Genomic DNA, 27476 nt, shown 5'->3' with positions numbered 1-27476 from the left:
AATGAATAGGAGCTTTTTTTCCCCAATCTTTTTTTTTGACACTGCATAAGCATTCTGCAACATTGGTCCAAAGAGAGAAAAGTGTATAATACCAATTCAGTGTGCATGACACTTGTCCTTGTATTCACTATAATTATATATGCTTAAGTTTTAGAAACCAATATATACAACACCTGAAAGCCTCAAAACCATATAAGAACAGAATTGAAAAGTCACCAATTAATTTTACATTATTTATCAACTGAACATTTAGAACCAGTGATTAATTTTAACAATGCAAGGACTGATGCACTGGTTATTTCTGAAATGCATTCCAATTTCAAATTTTCTCATTAATCCTTTCATTGGAGGTATCAAAGATATATAGATTCTTATAATAATAATCAATCATCTTTTGTCATATTTTCCAACTGATAGGAAGACGCTGTAGAAATAAAAACCACAAAATCTAGTTAAATGAACAGTGCTAGATCTTTAGTGTAAGACAGCAAATATTTTCAGATGTTGACCTGGAATATTGCCAGGTACTGCTGATTCTAAAAAATCAATAAATAATAAAAACCAAAGACTATGTAACATTTAATGTTGACTGATAGGATGCTGAAGTGTCTATTTTTAGAACTTCTCTCAATGCCATGGTAGCATAACAAGATGATGGCAAGGTCATTTCTATTTTCAAAGCTTTAAACTGTCCATCTGAAATAGAAATAGGCAAACATATAATGTTGAAAACATATAATAAATTTACATGTATTGCAATTTGATTACTTCCCCACTTAAAATATTTACACCTATATTTCTTTACATAATGAAGACCACAAAAAAAACAGTCTGATAGCACAAAAATAATTTATAAATAAAGTACCAATTAGCACAAAAAAACAAGAATGTGTCCAAAGTACATGGATGGGGCATCTCGCACTATCCTTTTTCATGTTCCATGGACCGTGAAATTGGGTAAATATCTAATTTGGCATTAAAATTAGAAAGATCATATCATAAGCAACAAGTGTACTAAGTTTCAAGTTGATTGGACTTCAGCTTCATCAAAAACTACCTTGACCAAAAACTTTAACCTGAAACTCCCACTTTCATTTTCTATGTTCAGTGGACCATGAAATTGGAGTCAAAAGTCTAATTTGGCTTAAAAATTAGAAAGATCATCTCATAAGCAACAAGTGTACTAAGTTTCAAGTTGATTGGACTTCAGCTTCATCCAAAAACTACCTTGACCAAAAACTTTAACCTGGACGGACGAACGGAACCACAGATGGACGGACGGACGAACGGAGCCACAGACCAGAAAACATAATGCCCCTCTACTATCGTAGGTGGGGCATAAAAATTGATATCAAATAACATACAAATGGTTTACAGAATAGGCTATTCAAGTAAGGTGTAAATGACAATGTGCAGCTGTGACAAAAGAGCATAAATTGCATGTATTGTGCAAATTAAAATTGTTGCAAGTACGAAAAAGAATTTTAAAAAGTTAGTAAAATGGCTCTGTAGAAAAACAAGAATGAGGATAAATATTGCATAAAATATGACTGTGCAAAGTCCAATAACTGTTGAACAACTAACCAGACAAAATTGCTTAATCAAAGTTAAAAATCTAAATTCTACAACCCCAACTACATTGTTGAGTTTGTAGTAGTTTGATCAAAGCATACTAGAGCTAGTGCCTGACAAGTAAACATGTTGTTTATAAATCAAGCATACTAGAGCTAGTGCCCGACAAGTAAACATGTTGTTTATTAATCAAGCATACTAGAGCTAGTGCCCGACAAGTAAACATGTTGTTTATTAATCAAGCATACTAGAGCTAGTGCCCAACAAGTAAACATGTTGTTTATTAATCAAGCATACTAGAGCTAGTGCCCGACAAGTAAACATGTTGTTTATTAATCAAGCATATTAGAGCTAGTGCCCGACAAGTAAACATGTTGTTTATTAATAAAGTATACTAGAGCTAGTGCCCGACAAGTAAACATGTTGTTTATTAATCAAGCATACACGAGCTAGTGCCTGACAAGAAAACACGTTGTTTATTAATCTGAATGTCATATAACTCTGGAAAGCCACTTTTGAAAAATAAAATTTGAAAATTGAACACTGTTGCATCTTTAACAGTTCTAGAAAACATGTAAAGTTTCCAGTAAATCAATTCAAATATACTCATGTGATGATGCACTATGTGAACATTTTACTTAAAACTGACAAAGTCCCATAAAAACTCAGACAAACCAGAAAAGTTCCAAAATCAAATTGCAGATTCCTTTTATCAATTCCAATAATAAAATTTTGAAGAAAGCAATCCAAGCATACTGTGCCCATTTGTGAAAAATTGAAATACTGTCTCCAAATATATCTCATGACTCGAAGAAAATTGGAATTTGTGGTTACTGGGTAAACCATGAAATCCCCAAAAAATGGTATTTAACGAATAACAATAAATCCCCAGTCACATGTCTACACTAAAATATTACCTGTTTCATATGAAGGCTCTGTCTTTTTCTGCAGTTTATCCAGATCACTCAAAGCTAATTCCACATTGACATCATTATATCTGTATAACTTCCACCCAACATCACCAGGCTTGATCACTATTTTTCTATAGGCTCCAGGTAATGATAATGATCTGAAATAATCATCAGGATATTTGTAGGCAGATATATTCTCTAAAGAAAGAGGTATCATCTCAGATGGTAGATGGTACTGGAGTCAATATATATATTCTCTAAAGAAAGAGGTATCATCTTAGATGGTAGATGGTACTGGAGTCAATATATACATTCCAAGATACAAAAATTCCTACTCAAATTTTCTCACATTTTTACAGTACCGTACTCATGAGAAAAAAAGCAAATAAACTGAAAATCATTTTGGATCTTGAAGGGGTCTCATTAAGAGTCTGTACTAGTATTTGTTACCTGGTTACACAGACAGTTGCTTTTGACTTTGCAAACATGAGAAATCTAGCACCATCTTGGATAACAGCTGATTTTCTTCTTAAAGGGTTTAAAGGAGGTTTGTGCACAATCAATTAGGAAATAAAATTGTTGTCTAACCATGAACAAATAAAAATCAAATAGCTTGCACATTGCTTTTGCTCCAATTTGTAAAAATCAAGGTGAAAAATCAGTTTCAAGAACAAAATCCTTTGAAATAAAATTTGCAAACACATTGTACAAAAATAACTTTTTACCCCCTTCATCTTTAAAAGAGGCTAAATGAAATTATTCAGTTTTACAAAACAGCTTAAAAGGAGATAAAAATAGAAAAACTTTATTACATCAGCTCTCAAAATAAACCTAGAGACCTGACAATGAAGTTAACTTTGAAAGAATATTGCCAAGAACATACTCAAAAATACAAAATGTAATTAACTGTGGTAATTACTGTGTAACCTTGATTTATGAGTAAACTGTGGTAATTACTGTGTAACCTTCATTAATGAGTAAACTTGAAAAATATAACAATCATAATCAATTCTGAACTGTACAATCAGAAAAGTGTTATATTTTGGGATGATTGTATTGACCTTGAAACTGGATATATGATGGTATTGACCTTGAAACTGGATATTGGATATATGATGGTATTGACCTTGAAACTGGATGTATTCATTCAGGCAGCAGATTATTTATAGACTGCTATGGTTTTCTGATATTTGCAGATGATTTGGTCCTCAAACTTTCAAAAATATCCCAAAGATCAATTCCATAAAAGCAATGGTTAAACAGCTATATACATTCTACACCTTGGCAAAAAGAGATGGTAAGATTGACATGAAAATATCTGTTCAGTAAACCACTGCTTTACTTAGAAATTTAATTGCAGTCATAGGACACACTCTTCATTACACTATTTTTGTTCTGATTTTTAAATCAAAGAGCAGATTGCTCTGAGGGATACGATTGCCATTGTTTCATTGACACATGTATGAATGTAGCTGGATAATATTATTTTCAAAACTAATTCAAAAGACAAACAGACATGTAAAATAGTTACAAAATAGCCAAACCCGGATAAAAGTGTATGAACAATGTAATTAGGTCTATTGTGTTTTATTTTTGTACTATCAATACCAAGTTTACTTTCCACAGCAGTCACTGACTGACTCAGAGTGAGAGATGTCAGAGAAGGTATTTTATTTCACTCATTGGTTATTATATTTTATTAAGTGTCTGTTAGCGATGCACTGACGTATAGTCATCAATGTGCTGATGGATCGTCGTATGATGTAGATGTAGATGTAGATTTCAATTTGTATCTTATCACCTTTTTTCCTACGTTAATTCTAGGAGGAACCCCATTCCTAACTCTTTAAATATTTAATTTCCTTTGGGAAAGTCATCATGGCTCCTTTCCGTACACATTTATCCTCAGAGCATTTATCGGTTTACATTGCATTCATTTTTAATATAATACGATGTTTATTGACAGAACGAGCTAATACTCGACATCTTGTTCATATTCAGAATTCACGGAAGTTACTGCCGGAAGGGAGACAACTCGAAACGACAATATGGAAGACTCCATTTCGCCTGAAGGGGTGTTCTACGATGTTGAATATATTTATTTTAATCTAAATGATGCATATGATTTAAAATTATGCAACAACAATAACCCTCAATAGCAGACATACATAGAAAAGATCCCATGAGTTATAAATTAATTAATTGAGTGGGGAATCCAGAGCAACCATTCAATCTAAAACCCCTTAAAGTCAAGAAAACTATACGCATGCACACTCGAGCATGCGCATAATTTCCAAATCAAACCCTGTGGCAAGATATATTCCAAATGCTTATTAAACGACCTAGATGGTTCTCAATTTCTTTATGGAAGTACAATCTCAAATATCAGTTTCATAACGGTAACATATAAGAAAAACTCCACTTCAGTTCTTATATGACAGAAATAGATTTATCGGTATTCAGAGAACTCTCACATTTTATCAAAACTGGGAATTCCCTCTGACGTGTTTCTAAATTTATAACTACACTAAATATAAATACTGCTTAATTCTGATTTTCCGTGTTGTTAAAAACACGCATCGAAGTCAAGGGAATTATCAAACATGAAGATTATGAAAAGAACATTATAGGAAAGTTGATTAAGTTCAATCCCTTTGTTTGTTTTTACCTTTTAAAGCAAGACAATCATAAGAATCCGAGATGTTCCTTAATGTTTAGAATAATACGATTGACGTGAGGGAAATTGCTCTGAGTCACCGGTATAAGTCTACAGATTGCTTGAAAGCAATCGTATCCCAAAAACTTAGGTGCTCTAAACTCTGAATTTCACTTTATTTTACTTAAACCATGTAACATTTAGTATAAATTCTTACTTGATCTTGTGCTTAAAACTGTCAAGAGTTAATCCATCTTCTGCTAGTAATGATTCATACCATTTTCTGACTGAAAATAAATTTAGATATAATGATATAATTCTTATCAATATATGATAATGGCTGTCAGTGGTTTTAATTCATAACCAACTTGTCTAGACTCAGGGTAATGTCCATTTTCAATTGACAAAATTTGGACCTAATAGTGGTCATGGGCTTCAAAGATTTTATTTCAATTTGGAGACCAAAATCGTTTACAGTGACAATCAAATTTCATGCACAAATGTGTTTTTCAACAGTCATATAGGTGATTAATACATGGGGAACTGCTGAAAAAACTTTTTTTGAAATTTTGAAATATAGATGTAAAACAAGAATTTACTGCAATTTTTATACCTTTTCAACAACAAAAAAACATGTTTTTTTACCTTAAATATCAGTTATTCTAAATAGATATATATGAGCAATAGAGACTCGTTGGAGCCTCTAGTTTGGTTTTATAATGTTAATGGTGACATTTACCCTTCAAAAGCCTATATCTCTGTTCATTTCATAGAAAAGTAAAATCTTAATATGTTGAATATATGAATTAACATATGAGAAGAATAATTCAATAAAAGTGCTCGTCAGCCCTCAAAAGATTTAGATTGCATTCATCTAGCAGTGGTTACTAAAATAAGAAAATTTCATTGTATTAAGCCTTATAATTTGTATTACTATAAATTGGAGATATCTTCCATTGGCCATAATTTGTTTTTGTTTTATTTTAGAACAGAAAGACTCATATGGTTATGCATAGAAGAATTTCTTGACTTGCTCATGGAAATGATATGTAGGATTTGGTTTCTAAGTAGTAATAATTTCTGGCCACTATCGAGCCAGTCCAATGAGGGTTCTGATTGCATGAATGCAATTTTATCCCAAAAAACTATAATAGGGCCTATGAGGAAGATTCCTTGTTATTATTTTAAAAACATGCTAAATCCAGTGAAAAAAATCTTGTTAATTTTGAATGATCAATATTATTTTATTTGTCAACAATTTCAACCATTTTATTTGTACAAATTAAACACCCAATTAGCAATACCTACCTTCATTCGGTGGGTATGTGACATCATGACCAGGCAATGGTAAAACCACGTCCAATATGCTGTATTGTGACACATTCTTGTCATCAAGGACTATTGGGTGTACTATCCTTATGTCTTTATTTTCACTGTCCTCACCTGTTGATTAATGTTGAAGTATACGAATACAAAAATGTACAAATAAAGTTTTAATGAGGAGTAGATTGTAATTTACAAATGCAGCATTGAGGCTTTAATTATATTGAGATACACATGAATTGAAACATGGGGTTCCTAAAAAGTTGAAATTGACAGGAAAAAGATTAGTAATCTTTTAGGTAAGTTTAGGTTGAGAGTTATAAGGATTAAGTCAATTTTCCTAAAAGGTTATTCATGTGTTGACTGGCTTGCTGATTCACAAACTCTTTACCACATTGGGTTATTTAACCTGTTCATCTTTCACTTATTAAAACAAGTCATTTGGTGGTTTGTACAATTGTAGCAAAGTCCAAAAATGGCACTCAATTCAGATATCTTTTCTTATTTTTGTTAACTTAAAATCACCTTTCATCAAATAGATATAAGTTGAGTTGAAACAGAAAATGTTGAAGTTATGATTCAATACAGTAAACCAAATCAGTTAACACATGCCCAATAAAGTGTGGGACTAACCAAATCAGCTACACATGCCCAATAAAGTGTGGGACTAACCAAATCAATAAGCACATGCCCAATACAGTGTGGGACTAACCAAATCAGTTAACACATGCCCAATAAAGTGTGGGACTAACCAAATCAGTCAACACATGCTCAATAAAGTGTGGGACTAACCAAATCAGTTAACACATGCCCAATAAAGTGTGGGACTAACCAAATCAGTTAACACATGCCCAATAAAGTGTGAGACTAACCAAATCAGCTACACATGCCCAATACAGAGTGGGACTAACCAAATCAATAAGCACATGCCCAATACAGTGTGGGACTAACCAAATCAGTTAACACATGCCCAATACAGTGTGGGACTAATCAAATCAGTTAACACATGCCCAATACAGTGTGGGACTAACCAAATCACTAATCAAATCAGTTAACGTATGCCCAATACAGTGTGGGACTAACCAAATAAGTTAACACATGCCCAATACAGTGTGGGACCAACCAAATCAGTTAACACATGTCCAATACAGAGTGGGACTAACCAAATCAATAAGCACATGCCCAATACAGTGTGGGACTAACCAAATCAGTTAACACATGCCCAATACAGTGTGGGACTAATCAAATCAGTTAACACATGCCCAATACAGTGTGGGACTAACCAAATCAGTTAACACATGCCCAATACAGTGTGGGACTAACCAAATCAGTTAACACATGCCCAATACAGTGTGGGACTAACCAAATCAGTTAACACATGCCCAATACAGTGTGGGACTAACCAAATCAGTTAACACATGCCCAATACAGTGTGGGACTAACCAAATAAGGTAACAAATGCCCAATAAAGTGTGGGACTAACCAAATCAGGTAACACATGCCTAATAAAGTTTAGGACTAATGTTGCTCATATCTTGTTCTTCCAAGATAACTTTTTTGTTTTTACTATTACAACACTAACCTTCCTGTAACTCCTGGATTTCCTCTGTGAGTACAAGATCTCCTATGACAGGTTGTAATCCATGTTGTTTAATTCTTTGTGAGGTGACAGAATTCCATAGATAACTCTGGTAGGCATGTAAATACATTAATTTTGTATTCCTAGCTATCTGCAAAATAAAATTACATTTATTTCAAGACACTGGTAAGCATCTTCATTTGATTCTGCAGTAATAATATTCATGTATTATAATTAACAACAAGAGGCTGTCAGAGTGACAGCCAACCGGATTTCCCGCAGGGGTCAAACCCTAAACAGTAGTATGGACACTACATTCAAGCTTAAAACAGCTCTGAGTTTGGTTGTGATTGAATATTTGGCACATTATGGTCCAATATCCAAAGTTAAGTACATTGTTAGAATCTGCATATCAAGATTCAATAATTCAAATTTTGAAGGGATGAAATGAAACAAAAATTTGATTTAGGACCTTTTGGACCTCAATGTGGACTAATTTGATAAAGGAGCCCACAATCCAAAATCTCTATATCCATGGTTAGAAAAGGCATTTCAAAGAACACCATAAATTCATTTTTTGTTAAAATCAAGCAAGGTTTCATATGGAACTCTGATTTGGACCAACTTGAACATTAGTCACCAATATTGTTTTATATTATTTAAGTTTATCTGTTCATTACACTGTTGTTACATACAATTGAATCCTAATACACAATTGGTACCTGTTATGACAATATGATTGTCTTGTGAGAAGGTTCATATTGAATTTGATTCGATTTTTGATTTTTGGTGTTTTAACGCCCCTTTAAGCACTGCTTTTGGGCTATTTCGTGGCAACCAGTTTTTATGGTGGAGGAAGCCGGAGTGTCGGGAGAACACCACCAACTTTGGAGAGGAAAACTGACAATCCTAGTCAATTAAGATTGGAGTTGAGTGCACCCAAACAAGTGGGGTTCAAACTCACAAGCTTAGTGTTTACTGGCTAGTAATTACAGTAGGAACTAATTAAGACGACTCGGCCACCAAGGCACCTGGTTCATATTGGAACATTAAACCCTGATTTATAATATTATTAAGTTGTTGATGGACTTATCTGTTTATCATACTGTTCTTGTTTACCTTTTGAAAAGCATTACAAAAGTTATGTTTGTTAGACTTGAGTTCTTTGAGGATAGTTTTCTCTATAGCATTCTGATTTGGTAATCCTATTAGAGCTTCATCTGGATCTTTATTTCTTTCCCAACATTGACGACATTCTACTATTCTACCAGTTTCTGAAAAAGGAAAAAAACATATGGAAACAATACAGTTCAGTGGATGATTTTTTAGAATTTATTTGTTAAAAAAAATGCTTGCTTGATATTTTCACCCACCAAATGAGAAGGTACTTATGAAGAGGTATATAGCTCTATCATTGAAAATAGAAAATCATATGGTACAATTGTCAATCAAATTTTTAATTCTCATGTATCTAAATTTGTAGATTCTGGCTGTTGCAATTATGCAGTTTGACAAATAGAGAGGAAATAAGCTATTCTTTTTCAACTATTAAAATTAACCATACCACAAAATAAGTCATGGCAACAGAGCATGACAATATATTGTTGGGACCTCATAACTAGTATCTAGTATCTGTTAAACATATGTAATACTAACCACCAGGTCTTGGTTTTAAAATTAGATTCACAGCCTCTTCATAATCGTTCTTTAATACAGCTCTGTAATAGACATACCACAAATTTCTTATAAAATTAATATCAAATTATCTGTTAAACTTGTGTAACATTTAACCTTATTAGGAATAACAACCAACACCAAGCATACAGAATTCTTTTCCCATTATTCAATTAAAAAAAAAATCTTTTATGTTTTTAAGAATTTAAAAAACAAATGTTGTTCAAAACAAAAAGGTGAAGACCAGGGGAAGGGAGTTATGTAGTTTTTTTATATATACATGAGGTCACTCAAATCATTAGCAATAAAATCATAACAAGCTTGATACTTGTTTATAAAGCACTAGGAAGGAACATAATGTGGACCTAAAACCTTCAAATGTCATAAAACTTTAGGAAAAAAAATAATTTTAAGCATATAAAGGCATGTATTTTTTTAATGAATGTTTTAGAAAATATTTTAAAAAGATCAAACAGTCAAGTATGCACACAAATGCTTGAAGCTGCTTTAAAATTTATTTGTATTTCTCATATATGTATCTACATTCCATCAAATCATAATCAAAGATTTAGTTTCACAAATGTGAAAGTGTTATCATTGAGAAAGGCCTGCAATTAACTCTTTGAGTTTGTTTTATAAGGATTGAAACAATTCTTGGCAGAACTTATATGAATTTCATATAAAGAAACTTTTTTTTTACTATAATTTTTGTTTGTTTAATACAATGGTTTACCTTCCAATGTGGTGTGTAGGTATCGAAGTTGTACCAAATCTCTGCATTCCAAAATAATTAATAAATCCTTTTTCTTTTAGCGACATCATTGATTTATCTAATGTTTCGTCATCTCCAGTTATATTCCTAAGAAAATCGTACAAACAATAGTGGGCTTAATGAAAAATAGTCTGTGCCAAAATAGAACAAAGATGCAAAAGGCATACAAACTATATGCACATTTTATGTGATTGCCATTATGAAAATAACGCCTGTGCTAAAATCTCTATGAATACAGTTTTGTTCTGTATCAACAATTGTTGACACAAGGTCAACACAAGACAAAACAAGGAAAAATGCTGAAAAGTGAATATTTTTTGGTGTACACTCTGTAAAGGCCAATAATGTTGTTAGGAAAAATATTATATATTGATCGCTGTAAATATTATATATTGGTTGCTGTAAAGGGCAATAATGTTGTTATGAAAAATATTATATATTGGTTGCTGTAAAGGGCAATAATGTTGTTACGAACAATATTAAATAGTATTAAGGCTCAGACTGATCTCTGATGGCATAAGCTGAACCCCCCTTCCCCATTGGCCTTGATGGTTAACAAAGTTTGTCATGAGAAGAAAAATTAATTAATCAAATATCTTTGTTACACTAGTTTGTTTCTATAGTGATTTAGATGATAACATAATGTTGACTGCTTTAGCCCTATTTTTGACATTTTTACCTACTATGTCTGTTTGTTTTGTTCATGCATCGTTGTCAATATAATGGAATTTGATGTGACTGTCATACAAGTGAGAGGTTTAGCTAGCTATAAAACCATGTTCAATCCGCCATTTTCTACATAAGAAAATGCCTGTACCAAGTCAGGAATATGACGGTTGTTATCCATTCATTTGGTGTGTTTGAGGTGATGATTTTGCCATTTGATTAGGGACTTTCCTTTTTGAATTTTCCTAGGAGTTCAATATTTTTGTGATTTTACCTTTTAATAGTTTTTAATCTTACCTCAGAACAATAGTAAACTTGTTGCCTTGGCATTTACCTAACCTCAGTGGTTCATTTACATATCTGTAACACAAATAATGTATGTAAATACAAAGTTAAATAATTAATGCTTACTAAATTCATTCTTCACTTCCATTTCAAGCAGAAGATTGCTTGGTTCCTATATATTTTATGGTCCATAGTTATAACAATAGATTGGTTGTGGTAAACCTCCAATAACAAGAATGTGTCCCCAGTACACAAATGCCTTACTCACACTATCATTTACTATGTTCAGTGGACCCTGAAATTGGGGTAAAAACTCTAATTTGGTATTAAAATTAGAAAGATCATATCATAGGGAACATGTGTACTAAGTTTCAAGTTGATTGGACTTCAACTTCATCAAAAACTACCTTGACTTTAACCTGAAGCAGGACAGGCGGACGGAACAACGACGAAAGGACTAACAAACGGACCCACAGACCAGAAAACATAATGCTCCTCTACTATCGTAGATGGGGCATAAAAATATTTTTTTTACCAAAAATGTGAGATAGCCTTATATTTCCTTTGTATACCTTTTAAAGTATACAATGATGTATTGTCTTTCTTATACTGACCAGGTCCTCATTTTTATCTGTTGGTGAACAAAAACTGGTAAAAAAGTTAATTCTCTAAGTTTTATTGGTCATATCTGTAGAAGTGCAAAGACGTTTTAAACTTGTAATTTATGTAATGGTCTTTATTTCTTTTATTTTTAACTGCACTAATTTATATCTTTTCTTGCTCACCTGTAATTTCCAAAATGCATATACTTCATTCTTGTGTTTAATTCTTCTAGTCTCTCTGCAAACATTCTGTAAACAAGAACATAAACTGTTTTTAAGACTTCAATATTTTCTTCATAAAATTACTGAATGTAATCTGAAGGAGATATAGTTTTGAATTAAAGGAATAGTTAATTCTCCCAGTAATTATATTTTCCCTTTTCTGTACTTTACTTATTTACCTCTAACTCCTGTCAGTATTGTTGGTGTATTTCTAATGAATAGACTAAAGAAACTGAATATTCAGAAAACACATGTTTGTAAAATGATCATAACTTATTTCTGAAACACTTTTTGTGTTAAAAAGACTTTAAGAGTATTTCACCAAAGAGTTAAAACTATTTGAGAAAAACTGTATTTGTTAAGCTGACAGTACATGCAGTACACTGTTATGTTTTTAGTCTTTTTAAATATTAGAGAAATATGATTTTTTTTTACCTATACACTGTTATTTCTTGAGAAGTTTTGGCTCTCTTGTCTTTAGTACCTGCATACTGGAATAAGTTTCTGTTTACACTGAAAATAAATAAATATTATTTTTTTACCATAAAAATAGAAATGTATTTTTATATATAAAAAAAGCATTCATACTTTACCCATACATTAGGAATCACCTCATGTTTAGTTTTTTCCACATATTATTTATACTGTACACTACAAAATTAAGCAGTCTATTTAGGGAAATAAAATATAGAAATCCTCGATTAACTCTCACTTGAACACTATAGGCAGATCCAAAAACAAGATACACACATACAAACTTGCATTGTGGTGATATAGAAATCAAATATAGGATCATGCATCACAACACTACACAGAGATGTGAAATATTACTTGTAGGAATCCATTCACTTGAAAGAGACATGACATATAAACTGAGTTAATGTATATAGCCATATAAACAATAATGTTTAGTGTATATTGACCAAACACCAGAAGTAATGATATCCAAAGAGCAATTATTACGACACACTCTGGTATAAAAAGTTTGATACCCAACATAATTTGTGTTTCTAATTACCTCTAACTAATAACCCAAAAATCTCAGGCCTTTCCTGTAATCAACCAATTTGCATAGTAACTTAGCCATTGCTGATGAACTTTTATATTAGTCTTGACAACTTACTGAAAGAATTTTGATATTTAAAATATACAAATCTATCAAAGTCCCATCCATACTTAAGTATTAACTAACCTGAGAAATCTTGCCATATCATTTATAGCTGACATTGTATCTCGGTTTTCTTTGTACAGGATAAACTGACAGTAATTTCCTCGACCTGCTGGCCACTCATTTTTCCATCTGTTTTTCACTGCAAGGGATTTAGTTTAAAATGAAAAAAAGATTATTAATTATTACCCAATAAATAGGTCTTTCACCCTTCTATGGAAAACCTTTTCATTTTGTTGAGATGACTGGTTTTTTTTTATACTGCTGCTATAAAAATATGAATACGAATATTTTAGTCTCAATCAAGGGCCCTTGATAGGCAGCATAACATTATGATTTCGTAAAACATGTTCACATTGAAATGAAACAGTAAATGTTTATACAGTTCTAAGTTCTAACCTACTATATATATTCCTTTATCTCATATAAAACATGATATTTGATATGATATGATACATGATATTGAGATATTTTTATTTATCAAACATATAAAAATGATTTTTGGAAGATATTACACTCTCAAATCTCACAGCATATAACCAAAACACCTTGTCAGTGAAATCTTAGAGCCTTTAACCAAAACACTGTGAAATCTCTGTAAATACTGTTTTTTCTTGCATTTGTAACCTGAGAGCATAATTCTACATACAAAATCCATCTTCTATTTATTATACCTAATCAAACTTACTCTTAGTATTAGCCTTCTTGACAACTTTAATGACTTTTTTGTCATCTTGGGTAACAGTAGAACTATCTAAACCAGGAAATTTAGATTTGATTGTCTGATGATACTTGGTTCTAAGCTCCTTGTCATCCATGTTCTTGAAAAAAAAGTTTTAAATATTTAATTTATTGACATATAAAAATAAGTAGATGTGGTATGGTTATCTATGACACAGCTGTCTACTAAAATTCAATTGAAGTGCCCGCCTGTGAATGTTCACTGCCTTCAGTTAATTTTTTTTTTATTACTTGTGAAATCTAATTTCCTACTAACACCCAAAGTTACAATTCTTCATAAACTTTGTCATTATCTCCAATTCACCATGATAACATTAAATATGTGCTTTAAATAAATTTTGGACAACTTCCTTTGAATTTTTTAAACAGCCTGTTCTATGAATCAGAATGGATAACATAAAACTTTAGTAATTACATTTTAGTCATTTTGATGAATTTTCTTTAGCATTGAAATAAGATTGCTAAGTAAATTAATTTATTCAAACTCTATAAAATGCAAGGGTATTAGGTGTTACAGCTTTTATATGTTATAAATATAATTTCAAAAGAACATGATCAGAATCCTCTGTTTTGACAAGTTTGTGGTGTAGATTTATATATGAAGACTATTGTAGTACCTATGAACAACTATTAATTAAATCAAAATTACCAAGCTTAGAAATTAGAAGAATTAGAATGATAGCAATAGAGGTATATAAAATTATTAATAACCAATGTCCATTATATCTACATGAACTTATTGAAATTAAAAAATGTAATTACTCTTTTAGAAATAACAACATAGCAGATGTTCCCAGGGTAAGGACAACTACCCATGGGCTACACTCATTTAGATATGCAGGAGCCAAACTCTGGAACGAACTGCCAAATAAAATGAGGGACGAAATGCCATTGGGTCAGTTCAAAGGTTTGGTTGGTAATTGGGAGGGCAGTTCGTGTCAGTGTTCCTCCTGCAGATCTCAATGAGCTGTAGATCAGTTTATTTATTTATCATGTATACTCTGGCTTTTAAATTATTTGGCATAATTTTTTTTTTTTATTTGTGTTCTTAATGCTTGGATTACTTTTAGTGCTTTATAATTGCTATTGCATGAATGTTAGTTTATCTGCATTTTATGTTTGCTTATATGCTTTAATTGTGCTAATTAATTGTTGTGCTTGATAACATTATTTATTTTGCATGTTTTATGTGTTTTATGTATTGTGCTTGTCTTATATGTATGTCGGATAAAAGCTCTACAGAGCTTATGTTGTATTGTTATATGTATAACCGACTTTAAATAAATCTTTTATGCTTTATGCTTATGCTAGATCTGTCCATATAATAAAGATGATATGGTATCAGTGCCAATGAGACAACTCTCCTTCCAAGTCACAATGTATAAAAAGTTAACAATCATAGGTCAAAGTACTGTCTTTGGCATAGTCATAGAGCCTTGTGTTACACAAAACAGCAAGCTATAAAGGGCCCCAAAATGACTTGTGCAAAACAGTTCAAACAGGTTAACAAATGGTCTTATCTACATAAAAAACGAGGAAACAAGAATCACCTATTAACCCCACCAACAAACGACCACCACTGAACAACAGGTTCCTGACTATGTCTATATCAACACTTCAACTTACTTCCATATGTATAAAAGCAGGTTCCATCTCAGATTCAGAGGATAAGGCTAACAATATCTTCATTACATCTTCTGGCAACTTAAATCTTTCCTCTTCTTCATCCTATATACAAAATAAATTCAATTATTTAAAATATCATGGAAAGTTCAAATTGATAATTCACTTAAAGCAAAATAGAGCGAATCTCTCTGCTCTCCAAACCCCAGAAATCATACACATCCAAGTAAATAGAAAAAAAAATATTTGAAAAGATCATTCTTGAAAGTTACACTGAAATTTATTCACTAAACTAGAGGGGGAATTGTGAATAGGGGTATAAGAGGCGCAAAATTAGCCACCATCAGAATAGCAATAACTAGACTATGTACTAATCCAATAAATGAACATTAATTTTATCAAGCATATTCTGGCTGTATTTTTTCCATTGTTTTGCAATAGGAAAATGTCTGATTGGAAAGATAACCTATGTAGTAGTTTAGTACAAAATGAGAAAAAAATCATAATTTAGTTCTTTAAAGAAATATAAATTATCGAAGACTCTTTTTTTTTTTTTTACAGATATAAGAATTTAACGGCATAAAAAACAAGTGTAACTGTGAGCTACTGCTCACTGATGATACCCCTGCCGCAAGTGGATAATTTTAATAGTGTAAAAATATGTAAGTGTTTGGTAAACAAGAAGTTGTTGAGTGATGAATCTGAAAATGCATCACACAGTATTGCAAACTTATATAAACCCTGAACCAAATTTCAGAAATCCTTGTATTGTAGTTCCTGAGAAAAATGTGACGAAATTTTTCAACTTGGTTATCATGTGTAAAATAATACAAGTGTTTGGTTAACAGGAAGTTCTTGAGTGATGAATCTGAAAACGCATCACACAGCAAACCAGACTTATATAAACCCTGAAACCAAATTTCAGAAATCCTTGTATTGTAGTTCCTCAGAAAAATGTGATGAAAATTTTCAACTTGGCTATCATGTGTAAAATCATACATGTGTTTGGTAAACAGGAAGTTGTCGAGTGGTGAATCTGAAAACGCATCACACTGTATAGCAGACTTATATTAACCTTGAAACCAAATTTCAGAAATCCTTGTATTGTAGTTCCTGAGAAAACTGAGACAGACTGACGGATGGACATACAGAGGTAAAACAGTATACCTCCTTAGTCAAAGCAGGGGTATAACAGTATACCCCCCTTTTTCAAAGCAGGGGTGTAACAGTATACCCCCCTTTTTCAAAGCGGGGTATAATAAAGACTAACCTGCACTTTTTCTTCTGATGTTTTATCCAATATTTTATCAACTTCAGTTTTTGTTAATTCCACAACTTTACCATTCACATCCACTTCATTCACAATGAAATCAGAGTACCTGTAAAATCAACAGATATAACAAATTATAACTAATGAACTTCAAACAAATTATAACTAATTAACTACATGTACATGTATATGAAATAAGGGCTAAAACTGAAATAAAAAGAATTCTATTAACAGATAAGTCGATTCTTTCTCATCAATTTTGCAGCATAAAGTCAACTATTTACTAAAAATCTTTAAACACTGCTGAAAACATTGACAATAAAGTTTATGTTCATGTAGTCCTTCACACTTCATTACCACCAATGCACTTCAGCAAAGTTATCAACAGTATAGCGTCACAATGCCACCATCGCATCATAGCAAGGTAAATATGCACTTCAGTTTCAAACCATGGCACTTCAGCATGACCATCTCGTTTGGTAGTACCATTGTGGTTTTGTCGTACATATATACTGTATGTGAAACAATAGTCATTGATTCCTTACCAAATATTTTTTTCTTTTTTATACAAAGGAGTAGGAGCAATAAAATCATTTTTTGGGGAACATACCTTTGTTTAATAACTCCATGGCAACCAGGTAAATCATTAATATAGCAGAGTATGCCTACATCTGTTTCTTTAACAAATTTGACTTCTTCTGTCTGACTATTTGAACTACTGACTTCTTTATTATCTGTTTCCTTGGTTACTGGCGTACTGTCACATGATATATCATCATATTGATTATCTACCCTAAATGTTGGCTTTGTGATAGCATCAGTCTCAAGTCTGGCTTTCTTTGCCTCTGGCTCCATTTACTTATTATCTAAACTAAACGCATAAAAAGTACATATATGTTTCTGTTGAATAATGTGGCAATTGCGTTCTTGAAGTGACTTGCCCTTTAAATAGATTAATAAATAAAATGAATTGACCAAGCAGGTAATAGACCAATTTCGAATTTGTCTGTCACCGAAAAAGACTCTGTCAATGATGCCCCCCTTTATGACGTCATTTACCAGATAGAGGAGATCGCCTATATCCCTGCACTATTAACGTTCATCAAGCGTCTTGGAGATCGTCTTTGTGAAGGATAAACTAGAAACAATATTTATTCTGTAGATACTTAATCACAATTCCCTAATGACAACAGTGCTGATTGTTTATTATGAGAATTCAATTTGCCAATTAATTCGTGCAATATAGCATCATAGTTTTCCAACCACTTGCTCAACATGGGAACGGAAGTGACAATGCCCCTAAATGCACAAATGATGACATTCACAGACCAGAAAACATAATGCCCCTCTACTATCGTAGGTGGGGCATAAAAACTGAATGGTCACTGGCCTGGGTATCAAAAGAAAATTTAGATGAATATTTAGTTGCTTTGTTTCACAAAACAAAGTAATTAAAAAATTCTTTAAAGCTTGTTGCTTTGTTACATTAAGATTTCAAGTTGCTTGTGATGTATTCTGTTATATTCCTGATGACAAACGTAAGTTGTAAGCTGCTGACAGACTGATGTGACATCATGTGAATAGATTTAATGAAATCATAAATCAAAAAGTTTTATATATTTATCTAATTAATTTTGAATATTCTTTTTCAGAGACACTAGTAACATATTTGATTTTATAGTTTTGTTCACATGAAATGTTAAATTCTTTACCTAAACAATAATTTGGTAAACATCTTTAACAGCTGTAGGTCTTGTCACCTTCGAACACCACTACACACCGCAGAATACATTAAAATACCATCTAACACATATGCATATATATATTGTTTTCATCTTTATTTATATATTTGAATTACCTATGAACGAGGATGAATATGGGTTTAATATATATATATACAACTCGTCTAAACATCAACCCAACAATGTTAGATCTGTTCTTCCCTTGCATGGATTCGAACTCATGCTACTGGATATCGTGACACCAAATCGCCTGCTATATATATATATACCACAGTATACTTTCAAGTCTAACATTTTTTTTAATATGATTATTGTTATAATTTCACATTAAATAAAATGCTTTATCTTATTTGAACAGTGTAATTCTAATATTTGAAAAGTAAAGACCATAAGATAATAAACAATGATATACAGACAATGTAAATCTGGAAAAAATATTGATGGATCCTGAAGCGTTTTTTGGGTTGTTTTTTTTGTCAGTTCTATATCGTCGTGTCATATGTTTTCATATGTCATATGTTTTTATATCATCCATATTTCATTGGTTTCGGTGCACATGCCTATATTGTGGTGGATTTTTTGGTTTCTATATTTGGAACAACAACAACACTACAACTTGACATCTTTAAAACATATTCAAAGTCGTTTTAAAATACGCTAGAACAAATTTAATAAAACTGACCAGATAAGTCATTTTTATTTACCGGTAATGCCAAAAATATGCCTCTATGTGGTCTTTTTTATTACAAAAGAGCGAGTTAAAATTATCATGATTCTTATATAAAATTGCTGTTCAAAATCCATTTTTTCAATAATTTATTGATAATTCTTTTTATACATCCTTGATACACGAAGATGAAAACAGTCTGAACTTTTTACATTTAAACCACAGCATTTTGTTTTCCAAAAAAATAATGTCCTTTGTAGGAACCAAGTGTCAATCGGAAATAAATAAAAATGTAACAATTTCAGCACATGAAACACCAACCTAAAACTATTTACTATTTATTTCTAGTACAGAAAACTTTGAATAACCTTTATTATGATTCAAGCGATCACCAGAACCACGACTTTAGAAAACACTTATTTCCGGATTATATGGTATAAGGTCCATTCGCCCAATACACTTTCGCACCCTACACAGTCACATCTCATACATTCTCACCCAAAGTCTGTTCGCACTCTACACGTTCACACCCAATTTTAAAGCAAATTCTAGTTGGAAATAGACTTGCCGAAACTTGATTATAAAGTCATTAAACACAAAACCAATAAAATAATTGGGTGCGAACGTGTAGGGTGCAAAAGTGAAAGGGTGCGAACGAGACTGGGTGCAAAAGTGAAAGGGTGCGAACGAGACTGGGTGCTAACATGACTGGGCGCGAACAAACCCCAATTCTGATTATATAGTCATTTACTGTCTATGAACTGATCCAGATTTTAATTCATACAAACACATATGAAGCCGTTTTTTTGACATACGAAAATCACAAAGTAATCAGACGGTGAAAAATCGTAGAAATTTAGCCTTGACAAAAAAACTAGATACCTAAAAATATTCGATAGGACATGCTTTTCAAATTTGAGTAAAACACCTGAATAAAAACTCATCAGTGAAAACCGTCAGCAGTGAAAATTATTATTAGTAGGAAAACACATCATATGATGATACTTTTATATCATTTAACTGATTTAAAAAAAAAGAAATACACATAAAAATGTGAAAACATGAGAATGGATTAGATTTTACTTTATTTAATAGATTTTATGGTTTTATTGTGTACTATTACTGTTTTTCTTAAGGGTTAGAGGTCTTTTTAGGTGTTCGGTTGTGTTCAGCGTTGTGCGGTGGTGTTCAGTGGTGAAAAGACCATAATTTCCTTTTAGCAGTGATGAAAATAATGATTGACTTATTAAAAGGCAAAATGCATTTATTTTCAAATGATCCGTAATATTTGGAATTTTCCAGGTTCACAAGATTGTTGGTGTATTTATTCACAATAAATGATCATATAAAATTTGAGAGTAAAAACACAAGACAATTTTTTTTACAAAATGGTTATTGGACGATCTGGAGGGAAATCTGGCTGTTACATCTGTAACGTAATGGATAATAAATAATCAAGCATGAATATAAAAACGTTCAATGTGGGAATATTACAGTCCCTTTCATTTTAAACAGCTGCTTACAGGTTTTTCAAGTTTCACGTGTTGTTTCACTTTGATGATGGCGGATATGACGTTACTTTCAGTTTTCACCTTAAAGTGTTGATATAAATATAACAACATGTGTCACAACAAGTTATTTTCCATAATCTTTTTTTCTGGACCATCGAATTTTCAGAAAATATGTTCTTTTAAGTGTCTGTTTAAGAGAGTTCATTTCTTTTCTTGATAACCGTGTAGTAGACATGCGTTTTGGAATCAAACATGTCATTATCCCTGCAAACGAAGCCCCAAACAAGATAAGATAAGAAAATATTAGATATTACAGCTTTTACATTAATGCTAGCAAGACAAATCTTTGTTTGGCTTGCTTGCTTTGTTTGTATCAATGTTTGCTCAAGCATGGCAATTAAGATAGACGGGGTTTCAGCTTGTATACATCATACTTAAATTTTATTGGACGTTATGTTTGAGGTTAAGGACACTAAATTTTAAAACATCACATGACAAATATTCTCACATGTTTCCTTACCTGTAAATATACAATACAGTCAGGATTCTACTTCGTCAAAATTATCTCCCCATTACGGCAGTTCATTTTCACAATCGTAGAAATGGAAACCAATTTTTTTTTCGAACATATGCATTTTCATCATCCAACTTAAAGATTGTCGTCAAATACTTTTAGTAAAATAGCTATTCGAACACACCTACTCTGATTTTGTGATTCATTGGATAGGTATTTCACTTGACCCCTACATTTCATCTTTTAGTATTGTGATTTTTTTATGGTATAAAGTCAACCTGTAGCTTTGCTATATAAAAATGATAGAATCTGAAGCGAGATGATGTATCAAATACTCTTCATTTGTACGTTTTCAAGACAAAATATTCATCTCAAACACACCCTAACATAAAAAAAGGTGCACTCGATTTTCTCTTTTCGATACAATTGTTACCCATTTATTGGAAATTTTTTTTGAGTTACATAAATGAAAGGGCAGACACGGAAACAACTGAACTAATAGATTAATATGTTATAAAAAAAACAATATTAAGTTTATATTTTTCTTTCATTGACCAATTATTGTATTTTTACAGGTGAGGAAACATGTGAGAATATTTGTCATGTGATGTTTTAAAATTAAGTGTCCTAAACCTCAAACGTAACGTCCAATAAAATTTAAGTATGATGTATACAAGCTGAAGCCCCGCCTATCTTAATTGCCATGCTTGAGCAAACATTAATACACACAAAGCAAGCAAGCCAAACAAGGATTTGTCTTGCTAGCATTAATGTAAAAGCTGTAACCATTTTTGTCGAGCCTTCGACTTTAGTCGAAAAAGCGAGACTAAGCGATCCTACATTCCGTCGTCGTCGTCGTCGGCGGCGGCGTCCACAAATATTCACTCTGTGGTTAAAGTTTTCAGTGAAATTTTAATAACTTTCTTAAACTATATTGAATTTCTACCAAACTTGGACAGAAGCTTGTTTATGATCATAAGAAAGTATCCAGAAGTAAATTTTGTAAAAATAAAATTCCATTTTCCCGTATTTTACTTATAAATGGACTTTGTTTTTCTGCGAGGAAACATTACATTCACTCTGTGGTTAAAGTTTTAAAAATTTTAATAACTTTCATAAACTATCCTTGATTTGTACCAAACTTGGACAGAAGCTTGTTTATGATCATAAGAAAGTATCAAGAAGAATATTTTGTAAAAATAAATTTCCACTTTTCCGTATTTTACTTATAAATGGACTTAGTTTTTTTTTGCCAGAAACAGAACATTCACTCTGTGGTTTAAGTTTTTAAATTTTTTATAATGTTCTTAAACTATCCTGGATTTCTACCAAACTTAGACAGAAGCTTGTTTCTGGTCATAAGATATAATTCAGAAGTAAATTTTGTAAAAAAAAAAATCACTTTTTCCGTATTTTACTTATCAATGGACTTAGTTTTTCTTCTTTCTGTCGCATTGCAGGTCGGATCGCATTTTAAATTATAAACACATTATAGTATGTGGTCTGTGTGCTTGACGAAGGGATTTTGTCTGGAAAATTCAATTAAATTGTTCCTTCGTGATATTGAAAAATGTATTTTGTTTAATTAGTGAATTTGAGAAATTTTAAAAGCATACTTTTTATCCATCATAGAGTATGGCAAAACTCATAAGCCTTCTCGTGTTTTTTATTATTATGTATTTACTTGGTCGTTTTTAGCTCACCTGGCCTAAAAGGCCATGTGAGCTTTTCTCATCACTTGGCGTCCGTCGTCGTCGTCGTCGACGTCGTCGTCGTCGACGTCGTCGTCGTCGTCGTTAACAATTTTTCAAACATCTTCTCCTCTGAAACTACTGAATGGATTTGAATGAAACTTAACATGATTGTTCCTTAGTATATCCTGCACAAAATGTGCGCTTCGATTTTTGATCCGTCAAAAAACATGGCCGCCGTTACTTAAAATAGAACATAGGGGTCAAATGCAGTTTTTGGCTTATATCTCAAAAACGAAAGCATTTAGAGCAAATCTGACATGGGGTAAAAATGTTCATTAGGTCAAGATCTATCAGCCCTGAAATTTTCAGATGAATCAAACAAACCATTGTTGGGTTGCTGCCACTTAATTGGTAATTTTAAGGAAATTTTGCAGTTTTTGGTCATTATCTTGAATATTATTATAGATAAAGATAAACTGTAAACAGCAAAAAAGATCAGCAAAGTAAGATCTACAAATAAGTTAATATGACCAAAATTGTCAATTGACCCCTTTAGGGGTTATTGTCCTTTAATGACAATTTTTCACAATTTGTTCATCATATTTGCTAACTTTAAAAAATCTTCTCCTCTGAAACTACTGAATGGATTTGGTTAAAACTTAGCATGATTGTTCCTTAGATTATCCTGCACAAAGTGTGTGCTTTGATTTTTGATCCGTCAAAAAGCATGGCCGCCGTTACTTAAAATAGAACATAGGGGTCAAATGCAGTTTTTGGCTTATATCTCAAAAACGGAAGCATTTAGAGCAAATCTGACATGGGGTAAAAATGTTCATTAGGTCAAGATCTATCAGCCCTGAAATTTTCAGATGAATCAAACAAACCATTGTTGGGTTGCTGCCACTTAATTGGTAATTTTAAGGAAATTTTGCAGTTTTTGGTCATTATCTTGAATATTATTATAGATAAAGATAAACTGTAAACAGCAAAAAAGATCAGCAAAGTAAGATCTACAAATAAGTTAATATGACCAAAATTGTCAATTGACCCCTTAAGGGGTTATTGTCCTTTAATGACAATTTTTCACAATTTGTTCATCATGTTGACTTACTTTAAAAAATCTTCTCTTATGAAACTGCTGTATCAATTTCAGCCAAACTTAGGCTAAATGAGTTTCAGAGTTTCAGAGTATCTAGTATAAATTTTATATTTCATTTCCTTGTATGTCAAGAAACATAGCTCCTATGGCTAAAATAGAACATAGGAGAAAATGATTTTTTTTTGCTTTTGAAGAAAATAGGACGATTCAAAGAACATTTAAATAAATTGAAAAGCCAAAATAATCATTGATGAGAGATTAAACCAAAAAAATTCAGGTGAGCGATTCAGGCTCTTGAGAGCCTCTTGTTTATAGTGATTATTTGATTACCAGACCAAATATTTAATGATTATTTGATAACCTAATATAAAAAAGAATATGTGGTATGATTGCCAATGAGACAACTGTCCACAAGGGACCAAAATGACACAGACATTAACAACTATAGGTCACCGTACGGCCTTCAGCAATGACTCAAAGCCAATACCGCATAGTCAGCTATAAAAGGCCCGATAAGACAAGACAAGGTAAAACAATTCAAACGAGAAAACTAACGGCCTTATTTATTTAAAAAAAATGAACGAAAAACAAATATGTAATACATAAACAAACGACAACCACTGAATTACAGGCTAATGACTTGGGACAGGCACATACTTAAATAATCAGGATGGCGAGGTTAAACATGTTAGCGGGATCCCAACCGTCCATAAGATAAGACAAGGTAAAACAATTCAAACGAGAAAACTAACGGCCTTATTTATTTTAAAAAATGAACGAAAAACAAATATGTAATACATAAACAAACGACAACCACTGAATTACAGGCTAATGACTTGGGACAGGCACATATTTAAATAATGTGGCGAGGTTAAACATGTTAGCGGGATCCCAACCGTTCCCCTAACTGGGACAGTGGTATAGCAGTACAACATAAGAGCGAACTATAAAAATCAGTTGAAATCGGCTTAACTCATCAGATGGACAAAAATACAAGTGGACGTGGCCGGGTACTTGTACATCCCGACAACAAAAAGACACTAGGAACAGATCTGAGACTATATTTTTGATTATGTGATTATTTTGTTTAACAAAAATAATTAATGAGTATTTGATTATGTGATTATATTGGCAAAACATTTGTAATCATGTGATTACTTGGACAACTTAAAGTCCACATAAACTTACCCCATTTGATAGAACAAGTTAACCATTAATTGCTATATTTTTTTTTTGCTTTATATAACCGAGGATTCTTTATTTTTATAATGCGGAAACTCAAGGGAAACTGACTTCAGATAAATCTTATAAAAACAGCAATATTTCTACATTAATTTCTTTTAAAAACAAGGTTGTAATCCATATTAACATTTTACGAAAAACGAGACGATTTCGATCTCTATTGTTATATCCCTTTGGGGGGGGGGGGGGGGGAGGGAAGGGGTCATGTTACTTTGACACCTTCTTACAGGTTGTATATGTTTGAGATACAATCGGTACGCCGGTTAATATATTGAGCCCAGGGGTCGTTGTTATGACGTTCCCCTAATAACGACAGCACACGAAGGAGGTGTGGTATGATAGCCAATAGGACATTTCCTATTTGAACCTTTTAGTTGTGATTTCAATACTCACTCAAATCTTTGCACTACGAATGTATCAACCCTTTCGTCGGTGTGTCCGTGTCTATGGAGATTTTTTAAAATCCGAAATGATCATTATATGTACAACATTATTAGATCTTGATTCAGAAATTATTTCGTAAAACCGTTACGAAGTTCGTTCATAAATTGGAAATTTGTCTCTACCTGCAAGAACCTTATACAATCGATAGTCTACATTCTATTTGAACGGTGATGTTGTTTATATATAGGACCCTGATATCTATATAGGTAATATTCCGTAGTCATAAGACTTGGTAGAGACATTACTGTCAATCAGATACTTATCAAGTTAGATAGCATCTATGGTAACACTGATCACAGAGATGTATTGATGGCGGAATTTTAAGGGGCCAGACAGAAAGAGGATAAGGACATAACTAATTGGAATTGCAGGCTTGAAAATGTAATTGGTAGAGCAAATGATTTAGGAATGGTACAGGTTAATGATGTTGAAGCAATGCTTTCATTTCATTCTTTGGACAGGATTGCGTCAAGACTTGAAGGATGCCAGCAGTCATAAGTATGACACTATTAAGGATGTTGACAGTTTTTAATCGAGTAGCCCTTCGCCAGATTGAAAGAGGAGATCATGTAGTTTCAAAAGTGACCGATACACTAAAAACTAAGATTAAGCAAGGAACATCTAAATCAGCGACCACTACAGAGGAACCACAGTATGATAAATTGGTAGGAAGGATAAACCAGCTTACACAGAAGTAACTTCATTCGAACAACAGAACGCAACAAAAAGATATTCAAATTAATTCAACAGAGGATATAAGAGTAATGATAGAGGATTTGGAAGAGGTAGAAGTCAACCACCAAGAGGTACTACCAACTGACAATCACCAAGAGGTACTTGTAACTGGCAACCATTAAGAGGTACTGGTAACTGGCAACCACCAAAAGATTCAGGTAACTGGAAGTAGCAATCATCAGATACATCAACCTATGAAGATACCCAACATGAACCTAAATAACAACAGGGATATCAACAGGAACCTGAGTGCTATAGATCGTCACTTAGATTGAAACAAGGCCGTACGATGACCTATCATTGTTAATTTCTGTGTCATTTGGTCTCTTATGGAGACTTGTCTCATTGGCAATCATTGCACATCTTCTTTTTTAAATGTACTTTTTTCAACAGTTTCAACTCTAGCATACTCTTATCACAAAAAAACACCTTTCTACTTTATTAGGCTTTCATACACTTTTGGATATTGAAGGTGCAGGAGGAACTCATTTACCATATTTAGGATTTATCGAAGCAAGAATAACAACCAAAACAACATCAACAGAACTTATCCGATACTTTTACCAGATTGTTAATATAACCAAAATGTACCTTTACTACTTGGAACTAATACACTCAACACTTTGATTTCAGAACTTAAACAACATCATGGAGGTGGATTTTTTACACAATAAACAGTTAACTACACCCTGGTATCTTACATTTAGGACTATACCATTAAAAGAGATACAACTTAGCAAGAACAAAAACAGATTAGCTTTACT

The 27476-nt window shown here is 32.3% G+C and overlaps 1 protein-coding gene across 1 annotated transcript; it reads right to left on the bottom strand.

The window, feature by feature from the left end:
* Positions 1-566: 566 nt before the first annotated feature.
* LOC139496943 (pseudouridylate synthase 7 homolog) lies at positions 567-21123 on the bottom strand. Its single transcript, XM_071285126.1, has 17 exons — positions 20997-21123; positions 17675-17935; positions 17065-17173; positions 15798-15899; positions 14119-14251; positions 13455-13572; positions 12698-12775; positions 12224-12289; positions 11451-11513; positions 10449-10574; positions 9698-9759; positions 9161-9315; positions 8045-8192; positions 6448-6582; positions 5357-5426; positions 2490-2641; positions 567-696 (listed from the first exon to the last, which is right to left on the bottom strand). The coding sequence occupies exons 2-17, from the start codon at positions 17917-17919 to the stop codon at positions 569-571; spliced, it is 1890 nt and encodes a 629-aa protein (XP_071141227.1). The 5' UTR covers positions 17920-17935; positions 20997-21123; the 3' UTR covers positions 567-568.
* Between the last annotated feature and the right edge of the window lie 6353 nt (positions 21124-27476).

The sequence above is a fragment of the Mytilus edulis genome, chromosome 1 (genome assembly GCF_963676685.1).
Source record: "Mytilus edulis chromosome 1, xbMytEdul2.2, whole genome shotgun sequence".
Lineage (NCBI taxonomy): Eukaryota > Metazoa > Mollusca > Bivalvia > Mytilida > Mytilidae > Mytilus > Mytilus edulis.
This window is presented reverse-complemented; position numbering and strand designations above follow the sequence as displayed.